This window comes from Vitis riparia, chromosome 19 (genome assembly GCF_004353265.1).
Source record: "Vitis riparia cultivar Riparia Gloire de Montpellier isolate 1030 chromosome 19, EGFV_Vit.rip_1.0, whole genome shotgun sequence".
Lineage (NCBI taxonomy): Eukaryota > Viridiplantae > Streptophyta > Magnoliopsida > Vitales > Vitaceae > Vitis > Vitis riparia.
Genome location: NC_048449.1, coordinates 2,235,907 through 2,255,005, shown reverse-complemented (window position 1 = coordinate 2,255,005; position 19,099 = coordinate 2,235,907). Strand labels below are relative to the sequence as shown.

At 31.8% G+C, this 19,099-nt stretch overlaps 2 protein-coding genes across 2 annotated transcripts; one reads left to right on the top strand and one right to left on the bottom strand.

Moving 5' to 3' along the window:
• Positions 1–946: 946 nt before the first annotated feature.
• Positions 947–6,440, bottom strand: LOC117909052 (glutamate receptor 2.7-like). Its single transcript, XM_034822956.1, has 6 exons — positions 6,200–6,440; positions 4,827–6,079; positions 4,413–4,728; positions 3,664–4,061; positions 3,133–3,306; positions 947–1,009 (listed from the first exon to the last, which is right to left on the bottom strand). The coding sequence occupies exons 1-6, from the start codon at positions 6,438–6,440 to the stop codon at positions 947–949; spliced, it is 2,445 nt and encodes an 814-aa protein (XP_034678847.1).
• A 4,613-nt stretch (positions 6,441–11,053) lies between these two features.
• On the top strand, positions 11,054–18,191 carry LOC117908070 (sodium/calcium exchanger NCL2-like). The gene is made up of 9 exons (XM_034821728.1): positions 11,054–11,498; positions 12,444–12,656; positions 13,052–13,233; positions 14,300–14,445; positions 14,550–14,817; positions 15,717–15,862; positions 16,460–16,715; positions 17,291–17,587; positions 17,766–18,191. Exons 1-9 carry the CDS (start codon positions 11,099–11,101, stop codon positions 18,012–18,014), a joined length of 2,157 nt encoding a protein of 718 aa, XP_034677619.1. The 5' UTR covers positions 11,054–11,098; the 3' UTR covers positions 18,015–18,191.
• The last annotated feature ends 908 nt before the right edge of the window (positions 18,192–19,099 follow it).

Sequence of the window (19,099 nt, the reverse complement as noted above, 5' to 3'; positions counted from 1 at the left end):
GAGCCACCTTTCTGTTGCCCACTGTGGAGTTGCATAGGCAAGAGAAAGAATGGGGGTATAAGCTTGACTGCCAACCTCTGCAACTAAGGATGCTTCTTCCCATAATTGGGGCCCCAGAATTGCTTTTACTCGATGCCTGTATACAAGCTCCCGTGCTGTATATTGATGCAACAATGTTCAAAAAATCAGCAGTAGGAGTGGTGGTAGTAGTAGCAGTATTAGTAGAAGTGTAGCAGCTTCTACTTGGTTTGATAATTTCACAATCAAAACAATATCAGTACTTTATATATGTATAATGAAACTAATACGCAAAACAAGGCCAAAAATGGTTGATTCTTTTTTTGTTTTATGTACTGAAATCAATGGTTATGCTAAGATGCTAATGAATGCATAAAATATTATGGTTAGTTCCTTTAGTAACTCCTTTCATTTCCCAGAAAACTAATGCGAATTCATAGCTTGAAGTGGAGTGCTAAGTAGGTAATGAATCTGCCCAGTGTTAACCACCAGTTCTCATAGTTGTATATATGTAAAAGTCATTTCCAAAAACCCATTTATCACTAAGAATATCTTGTCATATATATGAACCTCATGAACATTTAGCAATATATATATCTGTTTCTGAATGCCCTAGCGATGTCCTGAGTCATCTATAATTTGCCCAGAAATATAGTACATATGCATGAACAAGATCTATTGCAAACTAGGATGTGGTCATGGGAACTGAATTTCAATGTCAAACATGGTACTGTAGAGAACTCTCATTACTTGCCAGAAATTAAAGGAGATGAACTGATAGACTTACCTGCAAGTGCTGCTTGGATGGGTTCCCCTTGAGAGTCATTTATCAGCAGGTCAATATGCTGGTTGGAGTACTGAGAGTTGAATTCCTCTATAGCCATCTCCATGGCTACCTTCTCTTCTTTCCCAATGCGCGAGCTATAGTCTAGAATAGCTCCAATACTTCCCTCGACATCAGCTTTTTCAATTGAGTCGGTGCCTCCATCGGCTGTTGCCATTTGCAGAAACAACAAATCTAAGACCAACAAAGAGAAGAAGAGAGAAAACAATTATTGCCACCATGGTCCCTTCCCTTTATATACGGATAAGAATGCTTTAATTTCCTTTCTTTGCCTCATTTGTCTTCTCTTTTTTCGCTTACTGGGTCAACTTTAAGAGTTGAAGCCCATCTTATGGGGCATGATTCAAAGAATTGAATCCCATTCTTGTGGACCAATTGATCAGTACTGGCTCCACCCCTAGATCTGAAACGAAGAATTCTAGAACTACCGCGCTACGTTGTTAATGCTTCACTGATCATTAGAAAAGGATGCATTTATTGTTACATAACGTTGTTCTTCGGTTAAACTTGTAAGACATTGGGGTGTATTAATTTTCAAATATTGTTGTCAAATCACATTGCTTTCGTTTGAATTGAATTCCTTTGCAGCTTTCTAGATACATTAATTAATCCAGTATATACCAACAGGCACAAGACAACAAATATATACTATCAATTTTCATGGAATGACCTGTTTAGACAGGACTATAAACATGTGACTTTGGAGGGTTCCTTATTTGGAATTGCCAGTATATTTGGTATGAAAATTGGTAAACATGCATGTCCTTTGATTTTTTCTCTTCATATATGTGGATTGATTGAAACTCATTGAAACACTTGACTTGTTCAAATATATAGGCCCTATTGAGACTAGAATTTTTTATTTCTTCGTCATAGTAATATATACACGCATTGATCAAAGATTGTTGAAATTATCGAGTAATCTTAAACTAAGTCAGTGCCTTTGTTATCAAAGAATCCTGAGATTAGAATCTTGACATTGAATTTGTTGCTAACTACCATTAATAGACTCTTAATTTTTTGTTTCAATAGCTTGACGTGTAGAGTAGACAAAATGCCTTTAGGTAACAATTTTATGTTGAGGAGACGATAAATTCAAATGCCACTACATGCTAATTCCAGGTCATGGGAGTTAAAATTCAAGATTATTCCCTTGTTCTACAATTCTTAATCACTCACTAATTAAATAGCTTTCATCGCTTCATCTCATTCGATTTCACTACTCCACACGGAAAGATCTTATCATTCATGTCTTTCTCTTGATTATGTATCTCTTTAAATTGACAAAGGGCTTACAACCATTCATTCGCCCAGTGAGGAAAAGTCAAGGAAAACTTGGTGATATCTACCATTCCTCCTGGTTGGATCTGAAGATCATGACTATAACCTTAAATTTATACAATTATGCATTATTCACCAATAATTAGCTGATCTTGAATATCAATTGGTATTAGGGCAGCATGGGATTAGGTAAGTCTTAGAAGTTTCAAAGAAGAATTGGTTACCACCCTTAAAATAATTACCAAAGGAGGAAAAAATGATGGTTTTGACAGCTTGAACTTGTCCTTGAGAGACGTTGAATCATCATTTATATAGTTTTGCTATATGTTTCATTTTTATTTTCAATTGAATAGTGTCTAGATTTTTAGGGTTTATCATCGGTTTTAAGCTTGCTTTTCCTTTCGCATGCTTATCAACAGATGGGCTTTAAGCTCCAAACAAGAATCAAGTCTAAATCCATCACATTAATATATGATTTTACATACAAAATCAAGAGTATTTATATATTGCTTTATCTAAAATGGTACGTACAATAATACACAAATGCATTTTAAAAATAAGAATTATATTGCATTTCACAGAGCACAAACATACAGAAAATATGCTATAAATTCTGTGCTTAAATGCATTCACATATGGGTTATGGTTTCCCAAGCATCCTCTAAAATTTGTATTTTTTGGGGTTGATTTAGCTTGTGAATTTAGGAAGAACTTCTGGAGCTGTAATTTCTCTGCCATGGCACTCTATATCCAAAGTATTGTGGTGAATGCATAGATGTGTGTTGGGCATTTCCATTACTTTCTTCGTCGCTAATTCCTCTAGAGAATCGCTCACGTGGATGTGATCTCCAGCTTCTCATTACAGCTGATATTAGTCTCCAAATGGCCATATGCCCCAACGAATGATTATACAAATAGGTTAACCTTTCTCTGGCCATGAAGATTACAAGACAAACTGTTGATACACCTCCTGTTATTAAGAAAAGTACCCAAAAGCTGCTAGGGCTAAGACTACTGCTATCCTCACTGGTTTCTGTAATATTTGAATTACACTTCTGGCATCCAATCAACATGTTCTGTAATTCACGTAACTCACCATTTTCAGACACCTCCAAGACTGCTTTAGATATGTCTGGAAGAATAGGTGATCCCTTTGGGAACACCTGAAAAAATCAGCAAATTAATTAATCAATCATATTAATAATCATACACTAGATAGACTAATTAATTTTGGTTTGGTGCAGCTAAATGGGTTTCAGTTCTGCATGTTTGGTTGCTGAGAAAAGTTGGGGAAAAGGGAAGAAATCTTCTATTGATTTGGGACTTCAGAGAAAACAAACCACCACCCAATTGAGCCCTAATGCAAAAGTGCTTTCAGTGATAATCTCCCTGATGTACTTTTTCAAGAAACACAGCCCAAATGGCATTGAATGGCAGGTTGATAGGCTCACCTTTGATCTTAGAAAATTTTAGTAAGATGGAAAAAGGAGAGTTAGCTATAAAGGAATATAGGGACTTACAAATCCAAAGCCACCAACTTGGTATGTTTTCCCAGAAGCTGCAAAGCCTTTGCAGTTTTGGGCAAGGAATATTTTGGCGTAGGGAGCTTCAATGAAGGCTGCTGCTATCTCTCCGCTTCTGAGAGCTGGAGCATACTCTTCAGCTGAAGTAATATCTTTTATGTTACTTTCTTTTATTCCTATGACATCCACCAAATACCTCACCACGAATGATCGTTTGCTGCACCCAACAATGGAATTAGCACTCTTCAGATCTTCCACATCGACCACAGTAGGTTCAAGGCGTTGGACCGTAAGCATGCTCGTAAGATTAGCAGTGTAGCTATTCGTTATCACCAGAGATGCGAACAGCCAGACCACCATTACCAACCGGGACAGATTACTATGTTGCCTTCCTCCTGTAATTCAGAAATATAAATGCATGAGGGAACCTTAAAGACCTGTACAGCCTCAATCCCCATCTTCCATGTTACATTATGAACAATGGGATACGAAAAAATTCATCAGATAAACCTATCAAGTCTATTGGGGTTACTCTTAGCTGATCAAGAGAGCAATTATTATGTCAAATTGGCTTGAAATTATGACATAAAATGTGCATTTGGAAATATCATCCGAACCCTCATGATTTTCATAGCATTGAAGAAAGAAATGGATACATGCAACAAAATTATATACTAATTCTATATGAGAAGTGATATGTTCAGTTTCAGATACAGTAGATGAAATGGATGATTTATAGCCCTTACCATGCATAGAGAAGAGGGTGGTGAAGGATAGGCAAACCAAGGTTCCCATTTGGTTCAGAGTAGAGCCTGTCATAAGTTCTGGGTTTTGGTTTCGTTCTATCAACCAGAGGGTGAAGCCATTGTAGATGGTTATAGCACCTGTTAGAACCCACATCGCCTTGGTGAAGGGCTTCATGAATAACCAAGCCCTATTGGATGTCTCTACTTTCTCAGGAGCTATCATCAGCAATCCTGGTTCTGTGTAGGGATACGAAAATTCGGCCAGATCCCATCTCTTTGAAACTACCGACGTATCGCCTACCAGTGCGTCAAATTTCTTCACATAGATACAATTTTATATGTTAAGTATAGAAAAGTATCAGTAATGTAACTTAAAATGGAGTTAAGAGTAAGGAGAATGAACAAATCTCTCACCTTGAGATGAACCTGTTCCACCAAATCATCATAGGTACCACTGTAGGGAAAAAACTCATAAGATAGATTGTATTTTAAATGTTTCAGAACTGCTTTGAAGACTTCGATTGAGAACCCGGAAACCGATCGATGGCCTCCATCAATATCGTAGTTTACAGAAACAAATTGTTTGAATGTGGCATTGAGGGGCACTCCAATTCGCAATGGGGTTTCGCTTGTAGGAAATGCCCATCCTCTTGGGGTGGAAGTAGGGCCTCCTGGCCAAAACACTTGCCCCAGGATGTCCATGGAGCTACTGTTTTGAATTTGACCATTAGTAGGCTTGGCGAAGCCTGATCCCTCCGACCAGAATCCGAGCTCTCTATAACTTTTTCCAATCACGTTAACAATCTGAAACATGCGCTGTGGAGCCAAGCGTCGTCTCTCAAATTTGATTCTGTTTGTGAGGCCATGGAAATCGCTGAGTTCAATCTTTTCTAACAATTGTTGGGTCGACCCGTTGTTGTCCATTGCTAGAGCAACAGACCACACAGCATCAAATGCCTGAACGGCGAAAATCCCAGGCTCGTGGTTGTCTTCCTTAGGGTACAGTGATCGAAACTTCTGTCGAAATCTGGAGTAGAAGTCTTGGAACCGGGCTCCGTCTTCCTGGAAGAAGCTCTTCACTCCTAGAACACCTTCCATGGAAGAGATGACTGAGGAATTCATGGAATGTACAAGATTTGTGATGCTGTCTGTAGTGATCCAAACAGAACCCTTTTCCATCATGCCCAATTCATTAGCTTTTGAAAACAAACGCTCCGCCATTGATAAAGATGAATGAACCACAAAGACTTGTGACTGCTTTCCTTTAAGCCATTGGAGCTGATCAGATAAAGAAGAAGAAGAATTAACTGCAGATGATGGTGGGAGAGCTGCAAGGTATCCGATTTCTGAACCAACTTGCTTGAGGGCATCAGCAAGAAATGGAATGATCTCAGAGCCAGCAGAGTTGGTATCCTCGTATATCACATTGATCCGACGCCATCCCCAAGACCCGATAATGGCTGCCACAGCTTTCATTTGCAGGTGTTTCTCCGGGGAGGCTCGAACAAGGAACGGCCAGCGATCTGTTGCCCACTGCGGAGCTGCATCAGCCAAGGAAACAATCGGAATATGAGCTTTACTACCAAGCTCCACAACTAAAGATGCTTCTTCCCATGTCTCAAGGCCGATAATAGCTTGCACTCTCCTCTTCTTGATCAGATTTCTGGCTGTATCCCAGAATACATACGAAAGTTAGAAACAAAATTCATTCAAATTAATTATCGGGTACATCTTCAAATTAAGTTTCCTTCGAATTACTGAAAGATAATTAGATTGGTGGAGTTTACCGGAAATCAAAGTAAGAACTGGATCACTTTGAGAGTCTCTCACATGCAAATCCAATTGTCGATTAGTTTTGTTGTTGAAGTAATAGATGGCTAACTTCATTGCTACTATCTCTTCTTTACCGATACGCGAACTATTATCGACGATGACACCAATACTGCCCATATGGCCGGTGCCTACTTCGGATGCTGCTCCTGGAAGCAACAGAATTGTGGCCATGAAGGAGAAGAGAAATGAATCCATTTTCTTGTAGTTTGGGCAATGAACAGAGAGTTGAGACCTTAATTTCATAGTTCTTAATTTTCCTGATGGTGGCCTCAAAGTCTATAGTCCATTTATACGACTTCGAGATTAATTTATGAAAAGATGGATTAGGCGCCTATTTTTGTTTGTTAGGTCATGTTAACAAGTAGAGTTTGACAACATATACGAAAATTATACTCAACTTTTACGCATCTAGTTGAGAGAATACTTCAAAGATTTTTGTCAAAAAAACAAAAAGTTTGAAAGTGATATGTACTTCAAATGTTAGGGTTTTAATTATACTTTATTTGATATATATTATTGGTTCATTATTTAACGGTTTAAGTTTTTGAATTGATTTTCATAGAGTTAAAGCTTGATGATATTTATTTTTCTAGATAGGCAAGCAAAGGGTGTTAAGGTTTTAGTTTACGTAGAGTTCAAGTATAATTTTAGTCATAATTTATCGATCAGAGTTAATTTGCTTACCTTGCCTGCTTACCAATGAGACAGTATGTTAAGGTTTTAATCTAATTTGATTTCATGTATTAATAAATTATTTATCAAATCAAACTTTCAGATCAAATTAATAAGCTAATTAAGATTGATTGCATGTTGAGTGAGGCAAGTCCAAATAATTGGGAGAAGCATCTCATGGATTTTATCAAGTCAAATTGGGGTGCAGCTCGATTGCATGTTGAGTGAGACAAGTCCAAACAATTGGGAGAAGCATCTCATGGATTTTACCAGGTGAAATTGGGGTGCAGTCGCAGAAATGAATGGTATTTGGGGAGATAACTTCTCATAAAGGTTCATGCAAAATATCTTTGTTGGATTTTCCTATGGATCAATAAATTGTTCACTTGAGGAAGAAAGTCACGAAAGAGTCGGCTATGGAATCTTTGAAGGAGGTTTAACTCATCACCTCTATGGTCTCATAATTCCTCCTTCTCTCTCTCTCTTTTTTTTTTTAAGATTAGTATATGGTTATAGAAGTCATTTTATTTATATTTTTCTCAATTTATTTTAGAGTTCTCACCATTTATTAAAAAAAAAATTTAATACAAATTAAGCATATGGAAACATTAAATTACAATGAATTTATTAGGATATATTAATTAATTATGAGTTGTGGGGTTTTTTTTTTTGTCACATGGTTTCAATGTGAAACCTCTTGGAGATGGGAATTGAATCTTGAGAAAAATCAAAGCATATGTTGAAATTAATAGATTGTTGGAATATAATAATGAGTAATGGTGCCTTGGTTGGAAAGACATCTACTTCTACAAGAAAATTATATATATGTATTACTATTTTATTAGTCTAAGGTTTTCATTTTTCTTTCCCACAAATATTTGGAAATATAAATACATAAAAATTTAATTTGTCAATTTAATGGTATAGGGTGGTAGACTGAGATTCTTGACAAAAAGACAAAATTTCCAAGTGACCAATTCAAATATATGCAAATGCAAATGGAATTCTAATCCACTTCCAAGAGACATTGCTTCCAAGGTGAGAATTATCAACATTTGCTGCAATGACTTCTTCAAGACCACCGATCTCCTTCCTTTCCTGGAAATAAGGATTTTGCTTGATTTTTGGACTCTGATACAATAAATTATGAAATAGTTTATATATATAAATTTAATATCTTTATTACAAAAAAAAAAATCATATTGTAAGTAAATATATAAAATTTATTGCAAATTACACAAGCAAAGCTTCAATTTAAGGCAATAAATCACAGCATTTTTCATGATAAATAATAAATATAGAAATTATTATAAATTTATTTCAGCAAGGAAAAATTATATTTTTATAAGGTGGATAAGGATGGTTACTTTTTTTTCTTTTTTCTTTTTTAATATTTATATTCTTATGGCTCTTATTCTTCATTGGGGGTATTTTTTGGGCCCACAAACTTTGGACAGTAGAATAAGTATGGAATTGTCATATTCCAACTTGCTCTTACTAAAGTCTAAAGGACAAGAGAGAAGGTTCAAAAATGGAAGAAACCCATTGAGAAGGTAATGTCATAGACGTACCTCTCAGGGATTTTGAGGGAAAAAAAACAACAAATTTAAAAATATTTTTTAAAATATAATAATTCAAAATTTTTCTTTTCAAAATATAATTTTAATTGAATATTGGAGTTGTTATCTAAAAAAATAATTTTAATATTTGAATTGAAATTATCTTTTCAAAAGGTTGATGTTTTAAAAAAGTATTGTAATTTTAAAAATAGTTTTGACACTGTCACCTTTTAAAAAATGATACTTTGGGGGTACGATATTTTGTATTTATTTCATTAATTTTATTTTAAAAATTCATAATTTTAAAAAAAATGATACTTTGCTAATGGGCCCAACCTTCACTAAACATGGATTGGGTGGGCCTCAACACACCCTATCCAAAGTTAGAACCCTCATGGCCCAAAAGAGGTTTTAGGTTATTGGCAACAAGCTAGGCTTGGTTGATCTTGAAATTTTCAGTTTTCTCTTGATCATCTAATAATTAAGGGAAGAATAGTTGCTATTAATGGAGCTCAACCCAAACTTGAAAACCATTTATTAAAGTAATATCTTAAACTTGACTTACTCTAATTAAAATTAAGTTAAAACTTAAGCAAGTGAACATAGGTTTAGTTAGAAGACTTCGAGATCATGAAATTAATTTGAATGGGTTAGGTTAAGCCTAGACATGAGTAAAATTTTGTACTATCTTTGGAATAGGGAAAATCTCAAAAAAATAATAATTAAATAGAAATAAATATGAATTGCTTTGTTTAATTTGTATATAGTAGTACGAAATATAAAGGAAGAATAAGAATTATTTATGTAATGTTTGGTTACTCAAAAAAATTAAGGGGAAATGTAAGAAAAAGAAAATAGAAGGAAAGAAAATAAAAATAAATTTAAAGTTAATAAAATATTTTTATTTATTATTTTAAATTTATTTATCTCATTTAAATTTTTTATATATTAAATAATTTGAAAATATATAAAAATTTAATTAATTTTAATTATATTTATTTTTTCATAATAAAATCAAATATAAAAAATATATATATTTTCTTACTAAATTCATGGAAAATATTCCTAATAGAATAAAGAAAAATTTTATGTGAATATTAACAATAAAAAATGGGAATAATAACTTTCCTCATATAGTAGTAGTATAAAAATGTTGAAAGTTGAATGTTGATCAAACAATCAAAGAGCTTGAATTCAAAAGTGGGGGTGGTAATCTCTTGGGCCATGCCTTACCCTGATAATGGGCCAGGAATGGGTTGACTGGCCCCAGCTTGGCCTTGCCTGGGCCAGCCCACAGCTTTACCAGGCCCTTCAAATTAAGCCTAAAATTTCAAATAAAATTATCCAAGAAATAACTAAATAATATTATGTTATTTAATATTTTATATTGTGATACTAAGGATTGGACTTACAATATAAATTTTATTTAATTATCCAATTAAGGTGGTGTTTGTTTTTTAACTTAATACTGAATGCAATTTACTTTCAGATTTCAGTTGTTTGTTTTTAAATTTTAACTTGTTTATCAATATTTTTAACTTAATATAAAAATCTAAAATGTTAGTTAATCATTCTTCTTATCCCCAACCCTTACACTCAACTTTCATTGTGAAAAAACAAACATACTATTAAGTTGTATTTATAGTTAAATTAAATTAATTTATATTTATATTTAAAATTAAAAAAAAAAAAACAAACACAAAAACTATTCTTAGTTTTTTAAAGGATGAAAGATGAATGGCCGAAAGAATTTGATATTGTATCACGAACTAAGATCATATTTGTTCTTCTACTTAAAGTATGAATAAGTCTAAATAAAATCCGACAAAAAAATATTATTTGGATTTTAGGTTTCAAATAAAAACCTAAATATAAAAACCATTATGCTGCCTCTTTGAAGCTTTATCAGAAACTGTAGAACTTTGAAATTTCTTGAGTTTCCTATTTCACAAGCTTTTGATATGACAATGAGCCGCCCCAACAAGACTCCACGCAAGCTAACCCAAAATCAAGGCAACTTAATCTCATCAAACCAACCAACCTCATCAATAATGATAAAATGGAAGCACTAATTAGCAGACTTTGACAGCTAGGTCAATGGCATGAACGGTCTAATTATAGTAAATTATATTAAACTTACAAGCAACCTCGTGTTTAATCATATACATGTATAAAACTTATGTCAAAAGAAAACTTGGGACTTGGTCTATGTATATTTTAATGAAATACATTTTCTTCTTCTTCTTCTTCTTCTTCTTCTTATCAATAAATGGTTCTATTTCAATTTTGTCTGCAAAGGTTTTCATTTTCCTTTTGTATATGCAAAACCCTAGCAGGGCTGCCATGCATCAAAGAAGAAAATGGGATATGGGTTTTTGGGGGTTTTCCTTTTTTTCTTTTTCTCCAATATAAAATCGATATATTCAAACCAATGAACAAGTCCTTGACTTTATGAACATAAACTTGTTGACAAGTTATATATTCACGTAATTACAAAGAATTCATGGATACATATTAACTCATATTTATACATTTATATATATATAAACCCCATATATGTTATCCATAAAGTATCCCATCCTCCATCTTCTTCTTCCTCATCCTCTTGTTCATCTCTGCAAGATGTGGAAAACTCCAAAAAATAGAGCATTCTCTATTTTGCTTATTTACCTTTTCATTATTGTTGATGTAAGAGGGCGCCCTCTAGGGTTCAATGGGTATCCTCATGAGTTGGTATCAGATGGGATTGATGAGGGTGAAGGGCAGAAGTCTTCAGTTTTGGTGTTGAGAGGAATGGGGTATTCTTCAGAGGAATGTGAGCAATTGTATGGGTTTTTGCCATGCAGCAACAATATTTTTGGGCATCTGTTCCTAATTGTTGTGTATGAATACTTGATGTTTCATGGAGAGTCATATGTGGCATCTGGGGGTGAGCAGATTTTCAAGATTTTAGGGCCTGGGGTGTTTGGTGCCAGTGTGTTTCAGGTCCTTGGTGCTCTCCCTGAGTCCTTGATTCTTCTTGGTAAGCTTTCTCAACTCTTTGCCATGTCTTCTTCTTCCTCTCCCTTTTTTTTTTTTTTTTTTTGAATTTTTGAATTAAAATTTACGGCTTTATTTAGGAATTGTTTTCCTAAAATTAAATTTTAAGAATGCTTGAAATAACTTCAAAATTGTTTTTTGTTTTTCGATTGTTAAATATATTTTTTTTATTTTAATTAAATAAAAACCCTTTTTTTCTTTATATTATAAAAATCAAGGAAAATATATGATAAAATTTTAAGGGTTTTATTCAAATTTTCTTTATATGTATTTCATTAAACTAATTCTTTAAACATGCTTTAAAAAAATTATGGTTTTGAAAAAATTGTTTTAATAAACTTATCATTTTTCAAAAAATACATTTTCAATTATTATAAAATTTTAATATTTTTGTTTTTTATCCCTAACTTCTTCTTCCTATATGTCATGTGGAGACTGAAGACCACTTCCATTTAATATATCTACCCACGTTTGACACTTAAAAATTAAAATATATATACAAAAAAATAAAATTAAATTAATAAATTATTTTTATATAATATTTTAATTTTTTATATAGAGATTAAATAATTTTAAATTATGTAAATAAAAAAAAAACAATTCGTACACATTATCATCATCTTCATTAATATCTATTGTTGAACATTATTAGCCGTGTAATAATCTAATTCCTAAACTTCAAAGACAATGAAGAAAAATAATATGGTTTTTAGTCAAATTTTGTACGATTTGAAGCAGTCAAAAGTATGTGGTAACACGCAAAAGATTTCTCATATTTGAATCGTGGAGGCCACAATCATCCATTGAATATAGTTTGATTTCAATTAATTAAAATTTATATACCTCAGAAAAAAAGGGGGGAGGGGGGTTGGGTTGGTGCATTGAAAATTAATTAGCTGTAACAATGTTTTTCTCTGAACCATTTCAGCGTCTGGACTTCTGAACAGCAAAGACACTGCTCAAGAGTATGTGCTCACCGCCGTCGGCTTGTTGGCCGGATCGACGATCTTGCTCCTCACTGTACTTTGGGGCACTTGTGTCATTGTTGGGAGTAGTGAATTTCCCGGCGCTGGTTCGGGCGCTTCGGTTGATTCAAGTTTAATGCAAAAACCATATCGGAAAATATTATTGATGTTAACAGGTACATGTTTCTTCTCTCATTTAGGATGGTAATTGAGGCCTTGTTCGGTAATCATTTTTTAAAACAGTTTTTTAGAATAATTTTTTAAAATTGTTTAATAAAACAAAAGTACATTTGAGAATGTTTTTAATTTATTTTTTATGTTTTTAAGTAAATTTCAATAACTTTTATATATCATTCTCTATATTTATATAATTATTTAAAAAAAAATAAGTGAAAACAACTTAAAAAATATTCTTAGAAAATATTATATTTTTTATTTTTAAGAACATAAAACTGTTTTTAATTTTTTATTTTTTATTTTTTAATTATCAAATATATTTTCTAGAAAATAGAAAAGTGTTTTAGAAAAATATGTATCAAATAAAACCTTATATTGTGTGAAATGTATGAAGGTAATGGGATTGCAACAGATGAAGAAACTGGGTACATGGCAAGGATCATGGGTCTATCAATAATACCATTCATCATCATCCAAATCACAATATTTTTCCAATTGTCTTCTGGGAAACGCGTTGTGATCTTGATCACTCTTATTGTTTCTCTTATTTTTCTTCTCCTCTACTTCATCTATCAGGTATTAATACTCTCCAAACTTTTTGGATTAATTCTCAGTAGAGTTTAAACACAATATGCATATGATAGCAATTAGAAACAATTCCATGACAAAAATGATTTTATTTATTTGTATTTCAGAGGTTTTTTTAAAAAAAAAAAAAACTTTAATACTATTTCTTTATATTTTTATTCAATGGTCCAATATACATGAACTCAAATTGAGAATTCAGTATTACATTCATTTGAATTCTCAGTATAACATCCATTTGATCATCTTGGTACAAAGTAGCAACAATTTTTCTTGGATTGGTTTCATATGGTTAATAATAACATTTAGGTTTAGTATAAAACCTCACTTCCAATTATGTAAATATTATTTACTATGAGTTTAAATGAATCCTTACAACTTTAAAACATATTTACAAAGTTAATAGGAATTCATATATATGTATACAGATTCAATAATTTTTTTCCTTATCAAATGTGATATATCACAATGATCCTCTCATATAAATACAACGTTTTCCTTGTGTCCCATGGGATTACAAGTTCATACAGAGAAACACCTAGAACATGCTCAAACAAACTCCGACACCAAAGTAAGGAATTGGCTCTGATACTATTCTATAACAATTTGTTCTTAACTATGTAAATATTGTTCACTATAAACTCAAAAAGTCTTCACAATTCTAAAACAAGTTTATAAAGTTAAAAGAAACTCGTACATATATAGTGTTAGAAACTTTTTTCTCTATCCGATATACAATATCATATCTAAGGTTATTTTTAGTACTATTTTTTTAGTGTCATATAAGAAAATAGTTAGTGAAAATGGTCATTCATTTGTACCTTAGCTTGATTAGGTCGAAATTCATTTATATATTAATTTTATTTTTTGTCTATCTAATTATATGTCTCATTTCTTTGTACCTTTATTAACCTACACAAATTTTCTGTACTTACGCTTGGATCGGGAGTTTATGAAATCCTTTCAGTGCCTTGAAATTTTACTTAATTAGGATTATGCATTTTGACGCATTACTTTTTGTAATATACCTCAAACTTTTACTTGAAAAAATATGCAGATATTTCAGCCTTGGATTCAGCAAAGAAGATTAGAGTACGTAAAACATGATCATTTAGTGATAAGAATTTTACGATACTTCCAAGAACATGCTCTAGGAAAACTCCTCACAGACGATGGAGCTCCGAACATAAGTGTTATAAGAGGGTGCGATCATCTTTCCTTAAGTATACCATACTGTTTTGATCTTGATTTTTCGGTATTTCTATGTAATTAAATGTTTGACAGCATATACTTGTATCTAATCGCAGGCTGTTTGAGGAAACAGACCTTGATGGGGATAACTATATATCGCCTGCTGAAATCAAGGAGCTTCTTCTTGGGATCAGGTTTCGAAAACCACACTTAATCGATAAGGAAGATGCAGTGCTAGATGTTCTAGGACAGTTTGATATTGATGGTGACGGAACAATAACAAAGGATGAGTTCATAGCTGGGATCTCAAAATGGCTTGATGAGACAAAGAAAGGATTGCATGACAGAAGTTACTCCAATAATTCATTGAAAGATCTACAACAGGTATGCCTGCAAGCTGCAACATTAATGTTGATTTTGAAGTGCTGGTACACTTGACTGTGTTTCTAGTCGGAATATTTTTAATGGCAAGGTTTTCTCTAGGGTTTTCTCTACAAGTGTTTTGAAAAGAATGGCTCATCAAGTGTTTACCTTGAAAACGCTGTACAAGTGACTCTTTGATATGTTTGACATTTTTTAAAATGTTTTTTAAATTTTGTTAAATACTTTTTTTTTTCAAGAACTCTAAAAGTGTTTTTTAAAATCATTGTCAAACGAATTATAGTATTTGTATTCGAAGTGTTTTTAGTTAAATTAGATTACAAAGTTTGTTTGGTAGTGATTGTAAGAAATGTTTTTAACATTTTTAATATTTAAAAATTTTAATATTCAAATATTAGAAATATTTTCAATAATCACTATCAAACACACTTGCATTTAGTAGTGATTTTAAAAAACATTTTTAACATTTTTAACACTTAAATGATAAAAAAAAAATTAAATTTAAACAATATTAAAAACATTTCATAAAATTACTACCAAACGGGTTAAGACTATCTATTTGACAATAATTCTAAAAAGTTTTTCTAGTCTTTCTATTGCTTGAAATATTAAAATATATATATATAATTAAAATATTTTATAGAATTACTATAAAACACATATTTAGTAGTGTTTAATGAAAATATTTTTATTAAAAGTGTTTTTGGAAAAATCATTTACCAAATGTTTCTCTATGAAACATTACAAGTTATTTTTCAATATTTTAAGAGTGTTTTGCAAAATTAATTTGTTGAAGCCTTTTTTTTTCTTTAAAATTTTTTTTAGACTAAAAGTGTTTTTAAAAACATTTTCAAATGAGCAAACAAATATTTGGTTTTTGATTTGGTCGAGTTTTTGTTTAGGTTCTTCGGCCTTGGATTCTAAAGAGAAGGAACGAAAATGAAATGAAGGAAAAATTGATGTCTGGGATTTTAAGACATGTTCAAAACAGTGGCCTAGGAAGCCTGCTTAAAGAGGATAACACGCCGGATATAGCAAAGATAAAAAGGTAAGATAGCGTATTATAATTTGTTTACAATTCTTTTAATTAGACTATTCTTGCATGTTACAATAAATTTCGAAAATCGGGTTTTTTTAAGGATGTTATGTTACTGATTTTCTTAAGTTGTTCGGATTTGGGGTCATAATATATATATCATGCATGCTCAATTCCCTCATCGAGTGTGGTTCAATGTATACCTAACTTGAAAGACATCGAGGAAGTAATAACAAACAAATTATGAATTTGACTTTAGGACGTTTGATTAATCAAATGTTGAATATTCTTTTGAATTATTAATTTTTGTAAAATTATGTTTTATCCATGAAATCCTTGAGAGAAAATACTAAGGAAAAAATACCTAGTTTTATATGTTATTTCAAACTTATTTAATTTATTTTTATGTTTTTTTTATATAAAAATTAAATAATTTAAAACTAAATAAATTTTAACTAATTAATTTTAATTATATTTAATTTTTTTTATGTTTCCTATACTAAAATTAAATATAAAAAATTATTTTTTTTAGTATTTTTTTTCATATCCTTATTATTTCTTCGAACCCATATAATAGTTCTAAGGCTCATGCGCTAATTCGATTTACAGCCTCTTTGAGAGAATCGATCTTGATGGAGACAATTGCATATCGCAAGCTGAACTAAAAGAACTCATTATGAGCATCAAGTTTGGAGACATGCCGCTAGACGTTGACGAAGCGGTCGCAAGAATAATGGAAAAACTTGACGTCAATGGAGACCGATTAATCGATGAGGAGGAGTTCATCCAAGGCCTTGCCAAATGGGTTAACATTTCCAGCCATCAGGCCCTGCAGTCGCCCAAACCGAACGACGAAATATTCCTTGTAAGTGAATGTAACTTTGACGGATTGATCATGTTGATGATCAATTTAAGTCAAATTCAAATTAAAAAATAAATAAATAAATCCAAATTTAACCCAATTTGACTTTTAACCGAAGACATTCAACTTAACTTCATTTGTTTAAGTTTAGTTGGTGAGTTTAGACTCGGGTTGATTGGGTTGTGAAATTTAAAATTCATCTATAATGTGTTTTAAGAAACTTTTTCTATATATTTATATGAAAATATAAACCCCAAATGAGACAAAATTTTAGGATAGCAAAATAAATAAATAAATAAATTTATATATCTATTTGAAAATATAAAAATATATGATAAAATATAATTTGATATATTTTCTTAAAAATTTTACATTATAAATATTATAAAAATACTAAATTAAGTTAGGGTCAAACTTGAGTTGTCCAAGGCTTGGGCTGAAAATTGAAAATGATCGTTAAAACTCATCCATACATTGGGTTAGGTTGGGGTTAGGTTCGAGTTAGGTATTCACCAAAAACGATACCTTGACTACTTGAAACAATATTAAAAGTATTTATACACTTCATGATGATGCAGAAAGCTTGGAAAGAGACAGACGAGTTGGTAGAACAGACCAGTGCAGGGCCAGTTGATAAATCTCCTTGGGCATGGTTCAAGGCCATAATGCTTTTGTTGGCTGGAATTCTTATACTATCTGTTCTAGCAGAACCCCTCATACATAGTGTACAATCCTTCTCAACAGCTGCTAATATATCGTCGTTTTTCATCGCATTTATCCTCGTCCCGTTAGCTACCAACGCTAGGGCTGCAACTTCAGCGATCTCCGCCGCGAGTAGAAGAAAAGAAAGAACTACTTCCTTGACATTTTCTGAGGTCTGCCCCCCATAATTACTATTCCGATCCATTTCATCAATCTAGTATATGCTAATATTTACATGCACAAAAAGAAAAAAGTATAGTCCATGTGATAATGAAATGTGGCTGATAGCATCTGTATAAGTGCTTTATAATCTTTGGAGGATTAATACTTAGTGATGTGATGATTATGCAGATCTATGGAGGAGTCTTCATGAACAATGTCCTAGGGATTTCAGTACTATTGTCCATAATTTACGTACGCGAATTGACATGGGATTTCTCGGCTGAAGTACTCGTTGTTATGATCGTATGCATGGTGATGGGCATGTTTGCAAGCTTGCGCTCCATCTTCCCAGTCTGGACATCCATCGTTGCATACTTACTGTATCCATTGTCCTTGCTTTTGGTTTATGCTCTTGATGGTTTTGCCAAATGGTTCTAAAAGTAGAACCATTGAAGGTAGAAAATGAGAGAATTTTTGGAAGCTTTGGTGTTCATTTTTTTTTTTTTTTTCTTTTCTTTTTTTTGCTTTTTGGTTAGTTCATTGGATTGAGGCCTTGTTGCATGAAGAATATGATTGATTAATTGTTTGATATGAAATATGGTTTTTTGTTTATCATTTTGGTTTCTCTTTGTTTTATTCTGAATTTTGTGAAATGTGCCATGAGCATTTCAGCATTCCATCTACTCTGAAAATTTGGACAAAAAAACTGGTGCTTCATTAGACAAAAGAAATTTTTTAGCAGGTAATCCAAGATTAGGGTGATCTATGATTCTAGTAGTTGGACTATGGATGAAGTTATGAAAGAGGGTAAGTAGGGTTTTTTTTTTTTTTTTTTCCTAATTACAACCGATTAAAAAAATATAGAAAATGACAATTTAGAAAGCAATTTTAATTCTATTATTATTTTTACAAATATGAGAAAAATAAAGTTGTCTTTTAAAAAAATAATCTTGATATACCAATATGAGAAGGGACAACATCCCTCTAAATGCCACACCCCTCCCTCTATAAAAGGAAAACAACAAAAATCAAAAATAAATAATCATCTTTTCAAGAGACGATTTTATATTACATCAACCTACCATCTATGGAGCTAAATCGATGTACTCTATTTTTTCATTATATTATTAATTTTACAATTCTTTTTTAAATGATATCAGTTCATCAAAAATCTAGGTAAATAACCCTTCAAAAAGATCTCTACCTTCACAATACTTATTTCTCTTAGGTTATATTTGGTTTCCAAAATATACAAAAAAAAATTGAGGAAAATAATTTTCTTATGTTTACTTGTGTTGTAGAAAATATAAATAAATAATATATATATATATATATAAATAAAAAAATTACATTTTAAAATTATTTAATTTTTATATCGAAGAGTTAAAATGAATTAAATAAGTTTGAAGTAATATATAAAAAGAATTTTTAACTTCAAGTTTATTGTTTTATTTTTCTTCATTTTTTTCTTTCCTTTATATTTTCCCCCAAATTTTCCAACAACTAATAATAGCTTAAAGTTC

Excerpts from the sequence above, each read along its gene's own strand:
- LOC117908070 (XM_034821728.1), top strand. The coding sequence starts at position 11,099 with ATGTGGAAAACTCCAAAAAATAGAGCATTCTCTATTTTGCTTATTTAC. Across the intron at positions 14,446-14,549 it reads AACATAAGTGTTATAAGAGG|GCTGTTTGAGGAAACAGACC; the intron begins GTGCGATCATCT and ends ATCTAATCGCAG. Across the intron at positions 14,818-15,716 it reads CATTGAAAGATCTACAACAG|GTTCTTCGGCCTTGGATTCT; the intron begins GTATGCCTGCAA and ends GTTTTTGTTTAG.
- LOC117909052 (XM_034822956.1), bottom strand. The coding sequence starts at position 6,440 with ATGGATTCATTTCTCTTCTCCTTCATGGCCACAATTCTGTTGCTTCCA. Across the intron at positions 6,080-6,199 it reads AGTTCTTACTTTGATTTCCG|CCAGAAATCTGATCAAGAAG; the intron begins GTAAACTCCACC and ends TCTGGGATACAG. Across the intron at positions 4,062-4,412 it reads CACCCTCTTCTCTATGCATG|GAGGAAGGCAACATAGTAAT; the intron begins GTAAGGGCTATA and ends TCTGAATTACAG.